General features: G+C 37.5%; 1 protein-coding gene across 3 annotated transcripts in view; it reads right to left on the reverse strand.

Annotated features, from left to right (window-relative positions):
* Positions 1–1,403: 1,403 nt before the first annotated feature.
* Positions 1,404–16,006, reverse strand: part of LOC111140203 (thioredoxin domain containing 16) — a 108,427-nt gene continuing 93,824 nt past the window's right edge. For 2 of the 3 annotated variants that reach the window (XM_022492552.1, XM_022492541.1), the window contains exon 21: positions 1,404–2,524. In XM_022492552.1, the coding sequence (XP_022348260.1) occupies positions 2,259–2,524 (266 nt within the window). In that variant the 3' untranslated portion in view covers positions 1,404–2,258. The remainder of the gene's footprint in view (positions 2,525–16,006) is intronic. The other variant, XM_022492547.1, reaches the window with a different exon arrangement.

Genomic DNA, 16,006 nt, shown 5'->3' on the forward strand with positions numbered 1-16,006 from the left:
TGTTCTACTCTCTGCCAAAGGGGAAGCCATTCATATATCCTGTCTCCCTTTGAAAGGTCTTGTTCAGTTCCTTTGGTTGCCTTCTCTGACATGTATGAAGAAAAATTATGATTTTTTTCTTGATGTTAGGATAGGGGTAACATTCTCCTGCAGCTTTCTACATCTTAAGGGGAGCACAACTCCCAAGGTATATCTACGTGATTATTCTCTATTACCAAAGATAGACCCTTACTGATTTGTAAACTCCATGGTCCTGCTTATGCATATGTTTAATTAGTTTTTTTTAAAGCAGTGTAAGCTTGGATGAAAAACTCTTAAGAATTTTGAAAAGCTGTCCATGGAATGTTTCATCCCAGAGCCAGAAGCAGTAGACCAAGGATGTTTACCTTCTAGCACAGGTGAAGCAGGAGAAGTGAAAGAATCCAACTCACGAGAGATATTCTGCAGAATGTACATACCAAGTGGCCAAGTCTAACAGATCAGGGGGATACGTAGGAAAACTAAAACCACCTGGGGCTGAAGCTCTCAAAAATGAACAGAATATGGCAGAAAGACCTGAGAAGGATACAAAGAACAGATAAAAGAACAGCAAGTGGTATCATGGGAAAATCCTCTCTACATTCATTCTCTTTTTCTGGTAGACAGAATCCAGATTTCTTTTGTGAGATTTACCTCTTCTGCATTGTGGAAGTCTGGTAAGGGCTCCCAAATAAAGTGCCCACTCTTCCCCTAAGCAAGTTTCCCAGGATTCCCTGAGTCACAAAAGATAGAAAAACAATTGGAACTGATTCATCACCAAGCTGTTAGTTCCTCACACATAGATCCCAGAACAGCCTTGGTTCCTATCTTTTTAAAAATGTGGCTTATTCTTTCTTCTAACTCCGTGATTATCCACTATTTCCATTTTGCTTAAGTTTCTGTTGCTTGCAACCAAAGAAACCCAAATGATATAGGGTACATGGTCCAATAGAGGGCATGACATAGGTTAAAGGAAGTTTTTGAAGGTAGTCTGAAATCTAGACACTTTAATTAAAGTTATTAAAAGAACATGTTATTAACAACTGTCAAAATTTCTGACTATGGTACAATAACTAATCAATTTCATGTTTCTGTGTGCTTATATGCACAATATAATTCAGTACTTTTTAGCATTATCTCATCACCTTTCAAAAATACTATAAAAATGAATTTATAAGATATGATTGTGTCCAGGGGTGCCTGGGTGGCTCAGTGGGTTAAGTGTCTGCCTTCGGCTCAGGTCATGATCTCAGGGTCCTGGGATCGAGCCCCACATCGGGCTCTCTGCTCAGCGGGGAGCCTGCTTTACCCTCTCTCTCTCTCTCTCTGCCTGCTGCTCTGCCTACTTGTGATCTCTCTCTGTCAAATAAATAAATAAGATCTTTTTTAAAAAAAGAAAAAAAAAAGATATGGTTGTGTCCAGATAATATTTATCTCTAACATTCAAGATTTTTTCCAGACATAACCGAGCAGAACAAGAACATTCTACCACAGGCTAGTTTAACACAGGGTTACCCAACCATGGCACTACTGACATTTGGGCAGCACAGTTCTTTGTTGTGAGGGGCTGTCCAAAGCATGACAGGGTGTTTAGCAGCATTCCTGGCCTCTACCCACTAGATGCCAGTAACACCCCTAGTCATGATAAGCAAAAATGTCTCTTGACATTGCCAAATGTCCCCTGGGGGGCAAAACTGCTCCCTGGTTTAAAAACACTGGTTTTAACATCATATCTACAACAGAACAAATACAGTTTCCAGATGTGTGATACCATTGTGGAGCCAACCGTGATTAAAACAGAGTTGCATTTTTATTCTAATTCATGGCTAGAACTAAGTTAAATTAAGTATACCAGTCACTAGTCACAGCAGTCACTAGCCACATGTGGCTGCTCTGAAGTGAAATGTACAGGAAAGGTAAAATATCCACTGCATTTTGAACACTTGCCAGAAAAAAAAGAATGTAAAATATTATCATTTTGATGTTAACTGAGCTATTTTAGCATATAATTCTCTTTACTGGGTGAAATATTAAGATTAAATTTCACCTGTGCATTTTTACTTTTTTCTAAAATGTGCTATTAGAAAATTCTAAGTAACATCTATGGCTCACATATTTTCATTGGCCAAAACTGGTCTAGAAACTTGAAATGATTTAGTATTATTTTTTAATAAATTCTTCAGTCTATCAAATAAACTAAAAAGACTTTGTAAAGCTCTCCACAGCCCTAGGAAACCAGCTCATAACTCTTTATTATCATGCCTAAATGATTTTCCTCCTTCTTTAAACCAATTACTTCTATTCCAATGCTTTATTCTCAGTGTTTCAATTGGTTCTTTTCTGATTGCTGATTTGTCTTCCTGTTTTTTATCATTCTCTGATGCATCTGTTTCTTTTGTACACTCGGGATCTTTCCTTGTGGGATGGTGAGATGCTGCAGCATCCATCATACTTAGAAAATCATAAGCAGGAAGAGGAGGTTTCCATTCCTGAGCAGGTAAAACTGCTGCAAGGAAGATAGAGCCAAAGGTTAATAATGAACAGCTATAAAATCATCATATAAATACACTAGAAAAATATTTTATTTTGAAAAATATATTTGTAGGAGTAAAGGCTTTATCAGTCTTACTTATCTAAATGAAACTAGATTTTTTTATGGTCATTGTCTAAGAAACTTGATACATTTATCATTACTAGCCATTTTCACTTTTTTATATATTTGCAAGGTATTCTAAATAAAGGTTTTTTAAAAAAAATTTGTTTTTTTAAAAGATTTTATTTGAGAAACAGAGCATGCACAAGCAAGTTGAGCTGCAGAGGGAGAAGTAGACTCCCTGCTGAGCAGGGAACCAGATGTGGGGCTCAATCCTGGGACTCCAGGATCATGACCTAAGCCGAAGGCAGACACCTAACCAACTGAGTCACCCAGGTGTCCCTAAACATTAGTATTAATGGAGAAAAAAAAGGTCCAAAATCCAAAATCTCCCAACTAGTTAACCCTTGTTGAGGTTTTAAAAAAATAGCAATATGGTAATGAGATTACATACAGATACAAATTAAAATGAAAAGGCCTCCTGCTTTTCACCCTACCCAAATTTATCCCAAAGAATTGTTTTTTTTTAACTCTAGCATAGTTAACATAGTGTTATATTAGCTGCCAGTGTGTAACATAGTGATTCATTAGTACATGACTCAGTACTCATCAGAGTAAGTGTACTTTTAATCCCCTTCACTTATTTCACCCATCCCCCACCCACCTCGTCTCTGATAAACATCAGTTCGTTCTCCAGAGTTGAGAGTCTGTTTTTTGGTTTGTCTTTTTTATTTTGTTCATTTTGTTTCTTAAATTCCACATATAAGTGAAATCATATGGGTATTTGTCCTTCTCTGACTGACTTATTTCACTTAGCATTATACCCTCTAGATCCATCCATGTTGTTGCAAATGACAAGATTTCATTCTTTTTTATGGCTGAGTAATATTCGTGTTTGTGTGTACACACAGATCTTCCTTATTCACTTAGCTATCAATGGACAGTCTGCTTCCATAATACGGCGATTGTTACTAATGCTGCAATAAAGATAGGAATGCATATATCTTTTTGAATTAGATACTGTTTCCATATTCCTTGGGTAAATACTCAGTAGTGGTATTACTGACTGGACCATATGGTAATTCTCTTTTAATTTTTTGAGGAACCTCCATGCTGTTTTCCACAGGGGCTGCACCAGCTTGCAGTACTACCAACAGTGGACAAGGAGTCCTTATTCTCCATATCCTTGTCAATACTTGCTATCTCTTGTATTTTTTATTTTAGCCAATCTGATAGGTGTAAGGTGATATCTCATTGTGGTTTTGATTTGCATTTCCCTGAGGATGAGTGATACTGAGCGTCTTTTCATGTATCTTATTGACCATATGGATGTCTTCTTTGGAGAAATGTCTATTCATATCTTCTGCCCCTTTTTAACTGGATTACTTATTTTGGGAGTGTTAAGTTCTTTATATATTTTGGATACTAACCCTTTATCAAATATGTCATTTGCAAATATCTTTTTCTCATTCAGTAGGTTTTCTTCTCGTTTTGTTGATTGTTTCCTTTGCTGTGCAGAAGTCCTTTATTTTGCTGGGCTCCAATAGTTTAATTTTTCTTTTATTTCTCTTGCCTCAGGAGACGTATTAGAAAAATGTTGCTATGGCCAATGCCAAAGAAATCACTGCCTGTACTTCTAGGATTTTATGGTTCAGGTCTCACATTTATGTCCTTAATCCATTTTAAGGTGTGAGAAAGTGGTTCCGTTTCATTTGTTTGTATGTAGCTGTCCTATACCATTTGCTAAATAGGCTTTTTCCCACTGCATATCCTCACCTCCTTTGTCAAAGATTAATTGACCATATAATCATGGGTTTATTCTGGGCTCTCTATTCTCCATTGATCTATGTGCCTATTTTTGTGCCCGTACCATACTGTTGTGATTACCACAGCTTTGTAGTATATCTTGAAATCTGGGATTGTTCTTGTTTTGTTTTTCTTGCACAGATTGCTTTCGCTATTCAGGGTCTTTTCTGGTTCCAAAGTACACAATTGCTTGTTCTACTTCTGTGAAAAATTCTGTTGGTACTGTGATAGGGATTGCATTAAAATCTGTTGATTGCTTTGAGTAGTATGGACGTTTTAACAATATTGATTCTTCCAACCCATGAGCATGGCATAACTTAACATTTATGTTGTCTTTGTTTCATCGTTTTACAGTTTTCACAGCACAGGTCTTTTGCCTCCTTGGTTAAGTTTACTTCTAGATATCTTATTATTTTGGGTGCAATTTTAGATGGGACTGTTTTCTTCTCTTTCTGCTACTTCATTGTTAGTGTATAGAAATGCAACAGATATGTTGACTGTATCCTGCAACCTAATGGCATTCATTATCAGTTCTAGTCATTTTTTGGTGGAGTCTTCAAGGGTTTTCTGTATATAGTATTAGATCATCTGCAAATAGTAAGAGTCTTACTTCTTCCTTACCAATTTGGATGCCTTTTATTTCTTTTTGTTGTCTGAGTGCTGTGGCTAGGACTCCAGTACTAGGTTGAAAAGAAGGGGTTTAAGGGTAGACATTCTTATCCTATTCCTGACCTTAGAAGGAAAGCTCTGCTTTTCACCACCATGATGTTAGCTATGGGTTTTCATATATAGCCTTATTATGTTGAAGTATGTTCCCTCTAAGCTTACTTTGTTGCTTTTATCATCAACGAATGTTGTACTTTGTCAAATGCTTTTTCTGCAACTATTTAAATGATCATATGGCTATCCTTTCTCTTGTTGATTTGATGTATCACAATGATGATTTATGAATACTGAATCACCCTTACATCCCAGGAATAAATCCCACTTCATAATGGTGAATGATTTTTTAATGTACTGTTAGATTCAGTTTGCTAATATTTTGTTGAGGATTTTTGCATCTATGTTCATCAGAGATATTGGCCTGTGATTCTTTTTTTTTTTTTTTTTATTTATTTGATAGACAGATCACAAGTAGGCAGAGAGGCAGGCAGAGACAGACAGGAGGAGGAGGCAGGCTCCCTGCTGAGCAGAGAGCCCAATGCGGGACTCGATCCCAGGACCCTGAGATTATGACCTGAGCCGAAGGCAGAGGCTTTAACCACTGAGCCACCCAGGCACCCCTGTGATTCTTTTTTTATAGGGTCTTTATCTGGCCTCATAGAATGAATTGAAAGCTTTTCTTCTGCCCTTTTTTTTTTTAATAGTTTGAGAACAATGTATTACCTCTTCCTTAAATGTTTGGTAGAATTCACTTGTGTAACCATTTGGACTTTTGTTTGTTGGGAGTCTTTTGACTCAAATTTTCTATTTCTTTCTGATTCAGTTTTGGGAGGTTACATGTTTCTAGGAATTTAACCACTTCTTTTAGGTTGTCCAATTTGTTGACATAGAATTTACCATAATATTCTCTTATAATCCTTTATATTTCTGTGCTGTTAGTTGTTATTTCTCCTCTACAACTTCTAATTTTGAGTCCTCTCTTTTTTATGATCTGGCTAAAAGGTCTATCAATTCTGTTATCTTTTCCAAGAAGCAGCTCCTGGTTTCACTGATTTTAAGTTTCTATTTCCTTTATATCTGCTCTGATCTTTATTATTTCCTTCCTTCTACTGGTTTCAGGTTTTGTTAGTTCTTTTCTGCCTCTTTTAGGTGTAAGGTCAGGTTATTTGAAATTTTTCTTGCTTTTTGAGGTAGGCCTGTATTGCTATAAGCTTCCCTTTCAGAACAACTTTTGCTGTACCCCAAAGATCTTGCACCCTTAGTTTTCATTTTCCTCATCTCTATTTTTTTATTTTCTCTTTGATTTCTTGGTTGGCTCATTGACACTTCATGGATGTCTCCTATTGTGTTGTGAGTGGCCTACTACTGTGGTTGAGCTGCTTTTGCCTCAGGGCATCATCTGCGATGACTCTTTGCCTGTGGTGGACAGGGATTAATCCCTGTGTTGTTAGTGAGACAGTCTGGGGCCACGGTGGGCTTGAGTAGGACCAGGTGTTTGCCAGAGATACAATAGCATGGGGCACTTTCCCTGTGTTGTCCCCTGAGAAGCTTCTGTTCTGGGCAGGGTCTGCAGCCAGATTGGATACCTGCCCCTATCCTACTGCTGGGGCTGAAGTTGGACTAGTGTGTGGCTGTCTACCCCTCTCCCCAGAGCAGGAGTTACCTTGGAGTGGTACTGGCCCCTGTTGTGGCTACTTGTACACTGCCATGCTTGTGGCACCACTTTGGATAGGCTCCAGCCAAGGGTGGATTGGAAGGTTATGTCCATAGGAGAACACAGGGAGGTAGGCAAGTTAGGTGGAGAGTGTGGTCACTGAGCTGGGTCCCCCAGGTATCCATGTGTCTATGCTGGGGGGAAGGGGAAAGAAATGGTGCCTGCCAGCTCCTCTCTTCCCAGAGAAGTCTCCTATAGATTCCTGCCACTCTGGCACACACTTTGAGGTTAGTAAATAAATCTCCTGATATACCCCAAGCATTTTTACTTTGCTTCTATGCTGTATCTCTCTGTTGGGCTCTTTGTTGTGCTGTCTCTTTAAGGGTGGGGGAATCTGCCCTCCAGGTTCTCCAAGGGCCCAGACTGTTGACTTTTTAAGTTCTAGGCATTAAGCACCACTGATTTTAAGAACTCATGAAATTAGGCTCCTCTGGTTTTCAAAGTCAAATGCTGTGTGGATTCATCTTTCTCATGCAGGTTCCCCATGCCTTTCGTGCTTGGTGTGAGGGTCCGTTTCTCTCTCCTGTGTGCCCACAGGGTCCCTCCTTTCGGAGACAGTCCTGATGTTGCTGAGCTCCCAACCATGTGTCCGCCCTTCATACCTTCTTCAGTGTAGCCCCTTCTCTAACATTCAGCTTTGGAGAGTCTGTTCCACCAGTCTTCAGGTTGTTTTCGGGTTTTTACACTGACGTAGGTGTGTGTTATCTAGTTGTATCCATGGGATGGGGTAAGCTTTTTCTTACTCTGTTGTCTTCCCCAGAAACTCACCTGGAACTATTTCTTATGAATCATTCCAGAAAAAAGTTTTGGAATATACACCTTTATTTAGACAAGTATTTCTTTACATTTTTTAAAAATGTCTATTTTTTTTTAAGATTTTATTTATTTATTTGACAGAGAGATCACCAGTAGGCAGAGAGGCAGGCAGAGAGGGGCGGAAGCAGGCTCCCCACCAAGCAGAGAGCCCGATGCGGGGCTCGATCCCAGGACCCCGAGATCATGACCTGAGTTGGAGGCAGAGGCTCAGTCTCTGAGCCACCCAGGCACCCCTTCTTTACATTTTTTTAAAACACTTTGTTTTTGAAACTTTTTTCTTAAAATTGAGTATAGTTGACACATAGTGTTCTACTACTTTCAGGTGTGTAACATAGTGCTTCAAAAAGTTTATATGTTGTGCTATGCTCACCACAAGTGTAGTTACCATCTGTCACCACACAACTCCATTAGTTTATATTTTATATTCTATCATCTATATTCCCTATGCTACACCTTTCATCCCAATGACTTATTCATTCCATAACTGGAAGCCTGTATCTCCCACTCCCCTTCATCTGTTTTGCCCATCTCCCACCCCTTCCTTCCAACAATCTAACCCTAACCCTGTTTATTGCATTATTTACAACAGTGAAGATACGGGTGCAACCCAAGTATCCACTGATAGATGTTTTTGAACCTTTTGATTACACTTTACATACGCTTTATGAAAACAAGCTCATTTTGTAGAAGTAACTATAGATAAGGAATAATTAAAAATTGCTACAGAATCAACTGTATGATAAACAGACAGCAATTAGTGTCTTAGATGGGCTTCACAGTAGTGAATCTGAACATTATTTTAAAACTAGTCATTGGAAGAGGAAAACTGATTTAATCTGATAATATATATGAGTAAATTAGCCAACTCTTCTCTATTTACAAAAACATTTTAGAATTTAGGTACCCATTTAAAATGCTATTTTGAGAAGGAAATGTGCAAAGTAAACCTTTAAAAGATAAATTCCAGTGAAAGAACCTCTGCACAATTACATGAAAAAAATAATAATAAATGTTGATAAAACACAAACTTGAGCATCTCTCATAAATCAAATAAATACCTTTAAAGGCTTAGGAAATTCACATAGATTCTGATTTCCAGAGGCAAATTAAAAGCTCCAACAAAAATATGCATAAATAACATATGCAGTTTATCTATACTGTATATAATTTCCTCATGTAGACTCAATTATATGAAATTCTAGAACACGGTACATCAGGAGGGTATTAAATTTAAGTTACACCTGTAGTTGATGTTTAAAATGACCATTGCCGGGTTAGCAGATTCAAAAGTGACCAATAGATAAAATATTTTCTTGAATATAAGGAATAGGTAAGAGTATGAATAACTGTAGTTTGCAAGATGCAGATAAAATATCTTTTTTAAAAAAAGATTTTTATTTATTTGAGAGACAGAGACAGCGAGAGAGAGTGTGTATGAACTGAGGGAGGGGCAGAGGGAGAGGAAGCAGCAGACTCCACCCTGAGCCGTGATCCTGAGATCATGACCTGAGCTGAAGGCAGATGCTTAACCAACTAAGCCACCCAGACACAAGGACATTAAAGTATCTTTAAGGAAAGTCCAACTTAAAACATAATAAATATTTAGGTTATTTATTTTTTAAGGCAAACACTGCAGCCTAGTAGTCTGGCATGATGGCAAAATGCCTGAAAGTAGGCATCTCAATTCTGCTAATTATTTGCTAAGAAAACTATGTAAAGGTCCTGGATGTTTTCTATGGCAAATAAAAATGTACTCTCATCATGTATGAATAATAAATGCTTTGTAATGATAATAACAACAGTAACATTTATTGATCCTTCACTTTGTACCAGGCGTTATTGTTTTAATCTTTACAACCCCATGCAGTAAGTATAATTTTTATCCCAATTTTATAAATGAGAAAATCAAGACCTAGAACAGAGAACTTGAAGGTTAAATGGAAATCTTGAATAAAAATAGCCAGTGGTCACAATTTCATATAAATTAAGATGTGCAGCAAGACACACATGGCACCACATTACAGATTCAGGCTTTTCTGGGAGTAGCTACAACACCCCAGTCTCCGATCTGTCTCTCAAAGTGTGGTAAGACTGGGTCCTGTTGGCACAGAAGACAGGACCAGATACACAGAAGTACTGCTCAGTTTGCTTCTTTCCTGCTGCAGAGGCTACAGTAATAATTTAAGAATAGAACACTGGGGCTCCTGGGTGGCTCAGTGGGTTAAAGCCTCTGCCTTCGGCTCAGGTCATGATCCCAGGGTCCTGGGATCGAGCCCCGCATCGGGCTCTCTGCTCAGCAGGGAGTCTGCTTCCTCCTCTCGCTCTCTCTCTGCTTGCCTCGGTGCCTACTTGTGATCTCTGTCTGTCAAATAAATAAATAAATAATCTTAAAAAAAAAAAAGAGTAGAACACTGATACAAAGAAATGATGGAAACCCCTCAAAAGGTGAGTTAGCAAAGGCATTAACAAAATTACACATGCTAGTCTCCCAGGAAACTAAATAATAATTCTGGTTCTTTCCTCTTGGTAATGATTTGAGTTGAAGAGCCAAGGCCTTATAGATGCTCCCTGTAGGATAGATCTCTATAAAACTAACGATAATACTTCAGATTTCACACATTACAAAGTACCTTTACATACATAATTTTACTTGATTTTTAAAATAAGTATGTGAGAGGCACCTGGGTGGCTCAGTCGGCTAAGTGTCTGCCTTTGGCTCAAGTCATGATCTCAGGGTCCTAGGATCAATCCCCATGTCGGACTCCCTACTCAGCGGGGAGTCTCCTTCTCCTCCTCCCTTCCCCCTCCCTTCCCCCTTCCCCTTGCTTGTGTTCATTCTCTCTCTTTCAGATAAATAAACTTTAAAAATCTTTTAAAAAATTTATGTATGTGACATAGAGTAGGAACTATTAATCTTACTTCATAGTTGCAGAGGAGGAAACAAAGACTTGCCTAGAGCCACACCATTAATAATCAAGGGGGTTGGATTATAAGGTCAGGTTTTTGTACCTTTGAACATCACCACCTTTTTTATTATTTTTATTTTTTTAACTGAAGTACTGTTGACACACAATATTAGCTTCAAGTATACAATAGAATGATTTGACATTCATATACATTATGAAATTATCACCATTATCTAGTTACTGTCACCATACAAAAACAGAATATTAACTGTATTCCCTAGGATGTACTTTTCATCCCCATGACTTATAATTGAAATTTGTACCTCTTACTCCCCTTTACCTATTTTGTCCATCCCTCCCACACTCCCTACCCCTCTGAAAACCTGTGTCTGTTTCTGTTTTGTTCATTTGTTTTGTTTTTTAGATTCCATGTATAAGTAATATCACATAGTATTTGTGTTCTGTCTTATTTCACTTGGCATGATGCTCTCTACATCCATCTATGCTGTCACGAATGGCTAGATTTCATTCTTTTTTATGGCCGAGCAATACCCCATTGTTTAGTATAAATATCACACCTTCTTTTTCCATTCATCTATCAAAGGACACTTGTGTTGCGTCCGTATCTTTGTTCTTGTAAATAATGCTACAGTAAACATAGGGGTGCGTGTATCTTTTCAAATTAGTGTTTTCAGTTTCTTTGTGTAAATACTCAGAAGTGGGATTACTAAATCACACAGTATTTCTATTTTTAATCTCTTGAGGAACGGCCATACTGTTTTTCACAGTAGCTATACCAATTTACATTCCCACCAACAGTCCACAAGGGTTCTCTTTTCTCCACATCCTTGCCAACACTTACTATTTCTTGTGTTTTTGATATTAGTCATTCTGACTAGTATGAGGTGATACTTCATGGTGTTTTGATTTGCATTTCCCTGATGATAAGGGATGTTGAACATTTTTTAATTTATTTTTTCATTTTTTTCAGTGTTCCAAAATTAATTGTTTATGCACCACACCCAGTGATCCATGCAATGTGTCTCTTGGCCATCTGTATGTCTTCTTTGGAAAAATGTCTACTTAGGTCCTTTGCCCAGTTTTAAACGGGACTATTTGTTTTCTTGATGTTGAGGTATATACGTTCTTTATACATTTTAGATATTAGCCCCTTACTGGATATATCATTTGCATATATCTTCCCCATTAAGTAGGTTGTCTTTTCATTTTGTTGATGGTTTCCTTTGCTGTGCAAAAGCTTTTTAGGTTGATACAGTCCCAACTGTGTTTTTACTTTTGTTTCCCTTAACTCGGGACCATTCAGAAAAATATTGCTAAGGCTGATCTCCAAGAGTTTATTGCCCATGTTCTAAGAGTTTTATAATTTCGGTTCTTACCTTTAGGACTCTAATCCATTTTGAATTTGTTTTTGTGTATGGTATAAGAAAGTGATGCAGTTTCACTCTTTTCCATGTAGCAGTCCAGTTTTCCCAACACCATTTATTAAAGAAACTGTCTTTTCCCACTGTATATTCTGGCCTCATTTGCTATAGATTAATTAACCTTATAAGTGTGGGTTTATTTGTAGGCCCTCTCTTTAGTTCCATTGATCCATGTGTCTATTTTTGTACCGGTACCATTCCGTTTTGATTAATATAGCTTTGTAATACTGTTGAAAAACTAGGATTGTGATACCTCCAGCTTTGTTGATCTTTCTCAAGATTGCTTTGGCAGTCTTTTGTTATTTCATACAAATTTTAGGATTATTTGTTCTAGTTCTGTGAAGATATCCTTGGTATTCTAATAAGGACTGCATTGAATCTGTAGATTTCTTTCAGTAGCATGGACATATTAATAATATTAATTCTTCTAATTCATGAGCATGGAATATCTTTTCATTTGTTGTCTTCAGAGTACAGGTCTTTTACCTCCTTGGTTAAATATTTTCCTAGGTATTTTATTCTTTTTGATACAGATGTAACTGAATTGTTTGCTTAATTCCTCTTTCCACTAGTTCATAATTAGTGTATAGAAACACAACAGATTTCTGAATATTAACTTTGCATCATGCAACTTTACTGAATTCATTTATCAGTTCTAATAGTTTTTTGGTTCTAATAGTTTTTTAGTGGAGTTTTTAGAATTTTGTATATATAGTATCAGGTCATCTGCAAATTGTGACAGTTTTACTTCTTATTAATTTAGATACCTTTTATTTCTTTTTCTTGTCTGATTGCTATGTCTAGGATTTCCACTACTATGCTGAATAGAAGTGGTGAGAGTAGACATCTTTGTCTTTTTCCTCATCTTAAAGGAAAAGCTTTCAATTTTTCTTCACTGAGCATGATGTTAGCTGTGGGTTTATTGTTTATGCCCTTTATTATATTGAGGTATACCCCTCTATACTTATTTTCTTGAGCGTTCTTATTATGAATGGATGTTGAATTTTGTCAAATGCTTTTTCTGCATTGAGATGATTATATAATTTTTATCTTTAATTTTGTTAATGTGTAACATGATGATTGATTTGCAGATACTGAACCATTTTTGCATCCCTGAGATATTTTCCACTTAATCATGCTAAATGACCTTTTCAACATATTTTTTAATTTACTAATACTTTGTTATAAATTTTTGCATCTAGGGGCACCTGGGTGACATAGTCAGTGAAATATTCAACTCTTGGTTTCAGCTCAGGTTATAATCTCAGGGTCTTGAGATCAAGCCTCACACCTGACTCCATGCTCAGCACAGAGTCTGCTTAAGACTCTCTCTTCTTGGGACGCCTGGGTGGCTCAGTTGGTTAAGCAGCTGCCTTCGGCTCAGGTCATGATCCCAGTGTCCTGGGATCAAGTCCCATATCGGGCTCCTTGCTCGGCAGGGAACCTGCTTCACCCTCTGTCTCTGCCTGCCTCTCTGCCTACTTGTGATCTCTCTCTCTCTCTCTCTCTCTCTGACAAATAAATAAATAAAATCTTAAAAAAAAAAAAAAAAAAAGACTCTCTCTTCTTCTCCCTCTGCCCCTCCCCCAATGCTCTTTCTCTAATATAAAAATAAATCTGAAAAAAAAAAAACAATCTTTGCATCTATGTTCATCAGGGATAGTGGTCTGTAATTTCTTCTTCTCCTTCCTCCCTCCTCTTCCTCCTCTCTTCCACCTCCTCCTCCCTTCCATCCCTTCCCCTACCTTCTTCTTTGGTAGTATCTTTGCCTGGTTTGGGTATCAGGGTAATGATGGCCTTGTAGAATAAATGGAAGAATTCTTTCCTCTTGTACTTTTTGGAATAGTTTGAAAAGGATACGTATTAATTCTTCTTTAAATGTTTGGTAGAGGGGCACTGGGTACCTCAGTGGGTTAAGCCTCTGCCTTCAGCTCAGGTCATGATCTCAGGGTCCTGGGATCGAGCCCTGCATCAGGCTCTCTGCTCAGCGGGGAGCCTGTTTCTCCATCTCTCTCTGTCTGCCTCTCTGCCTACTTGTGATCTATCTCTCTGTCAAATAAATAAATAAAATCTTTAAAAAAATTTTTTTAATAAATAAATAAATAAATGTTTGGTAGAATAGAATTCACCTGTGAAGCCTTCTGGTCTAGGACTTTTGCTTGTTGGAAGTTTTTTGATTATTCATTTTTGGTAAGAGTAATTGGTTTATTCACATTTTCTATTTTTTCCTGATAGTTTTGGAAGTTTGGAAATTTCTAGGAATGTATCCATTTCTTCTAGGTTGCACAATTTTTTATCATATAATTTTTCATGGTAGTCTCTTACAATCCTTTGTATTTCTGTGATGTTGGTTACAACTTCCCTTTCACTTCTGAGTATATTTGAGTCCTCTTTCCTGATTGAGTCTGGATAAAGGTCTATCAATTTTGTTTGTCTTTTTAAAGAACCAAATCTTAGTTTCATTGATCTTTTCTCATTTTTTAGTTTCCAATCATTTATTTCCATTCTAATCTTTATTATGTCCTTCCTTCTACAACTCTAGGCTTTGTTCTTTTTCTAGTTCTCTTAAGTATAAGGTTGGATCGTTTGAGATTTTTCTTGTTTCTTGATGGAGGCCTATATTGCTATAGCCTGCCCTCTTAGAAATGTTTTTGCAGCCTGCCTCCCAAAGATTTTGAACTTTTGTGCTTCTATTTTCATTTGCCTGTAAGTATTTTTTTTTAATCTCCTCTTTGATTTGTTTACCCATTGGTTGTTTAATGACATGCTGTTTAACCTCTATGTGTTTATGGGTTTTTTTCTCCAGCCTTTTTCTTCTTCTAATTAATTTCTAGTCCCATACCATTGTGGTGGGGGAAAAATGCATGATATGATTTCAGTCTCTTTGAATTTATTGAGACTTGTTTTGTGGCCTAACCTGTGATCTACCCCAGAGAATGTTTCATGTGTACTTGTAAAGAATGTGTACTCTGCTGTTTTTGGATGAAATGTTCTATATAATGTTAAGTCCATTTGATCTAGTATGTCATTCAAAGCCACTATTTTCCCTATGTTCAGTTTGGGTGTTCTCTATCCATTGACATAACTGGGGTGTTAAAGTCCCCTATCAGTATTGTATTACTGTCAATTTCTCCCTTTATGTCTTTTTTTTTTTTAAGATTTTATTTATATGAGGGAGGGAAAAAGTGAGAGACAGAACACAAGTGGAGAGGGAGGGGGAGGGGCAGAGGGAGAAGCAGATCCTCCCACTGAGCAGGGAGCTGGACACGGGGCTCGATCCCAGAACTCCAGGATCATGACCTGAGCCAAAGGCAGATACTTAACCAACTGAGCCACCCAGGTGCCCCTCCCTTTATGTCTGTTAATATTTGCTTTATATAATTAGGTGCTCCTATACTGGGTGCCTAGATAATTACAACTGTTTTATCTTCTTGTTGGATTGATCCCTTTATTATTGTTATGCCCTTCACTGTCCCTCATTATAGTCTGTTTTAATATTTATATTGCCTGACATAAATATTATTCACCCAGCTTTCATTTCCATTTGCATGAAATATCTTTTCTCATCCTTTCACTTTCAGTCTATGTGTATCTTTAAGTCTGAAGTGAGTTTCTTGTAGGAAGCACTTATTGGGTCTTGTTTTTTCATCTATTTAGTCACTCTGTGTCTTTTGATTGGAGCATTTAGCCCACTTAAAGTAATTATTGAGGGGTGCCTAGCTGACTCAATCAGTAGAGCATGCAACTCTTGATCTTGGGGTTGTGAGTTTGAGCCCCATGTTGGATGTGGAAATCACTTAAAAATAAAATCTTTAGGGACACCTGAGTGGCTCCATTAGTTAAGTGACTGCTTTAGACTCAAGTCATGATCCCAGGGTCCTGGAATCGAGTCCTGCATTGGGCTCCTTGCTCGGTGGGGAGCCAGCTTCTCCCTCTGCCTGCCTTGTGTTCTCTCTCTCTGACAAATAAATAAATAAAATCTTTAAAAATAATAAGGTAAAAAAAATAAGGTAATTATTGACAAGTGTGTACTTATTGCAATTTTATT

The sequence above is a fragment of the Enhydra lutris genome, unplaced genomic scaffold (assembly GCF_002288905.1).
Source record: "Enhydra lutris kenyoni isolate GAN:26980312 unplaced genomic scaffold, ASM228890v2 scaffoldscaffold4, whole genome shotgun sequence".
Lineage (NCBI taxonomy): Eukaryota > Metazoa > Chordata > Mammalia > Carnivora > Mustelidae > Enhydra > Enhydra lutris.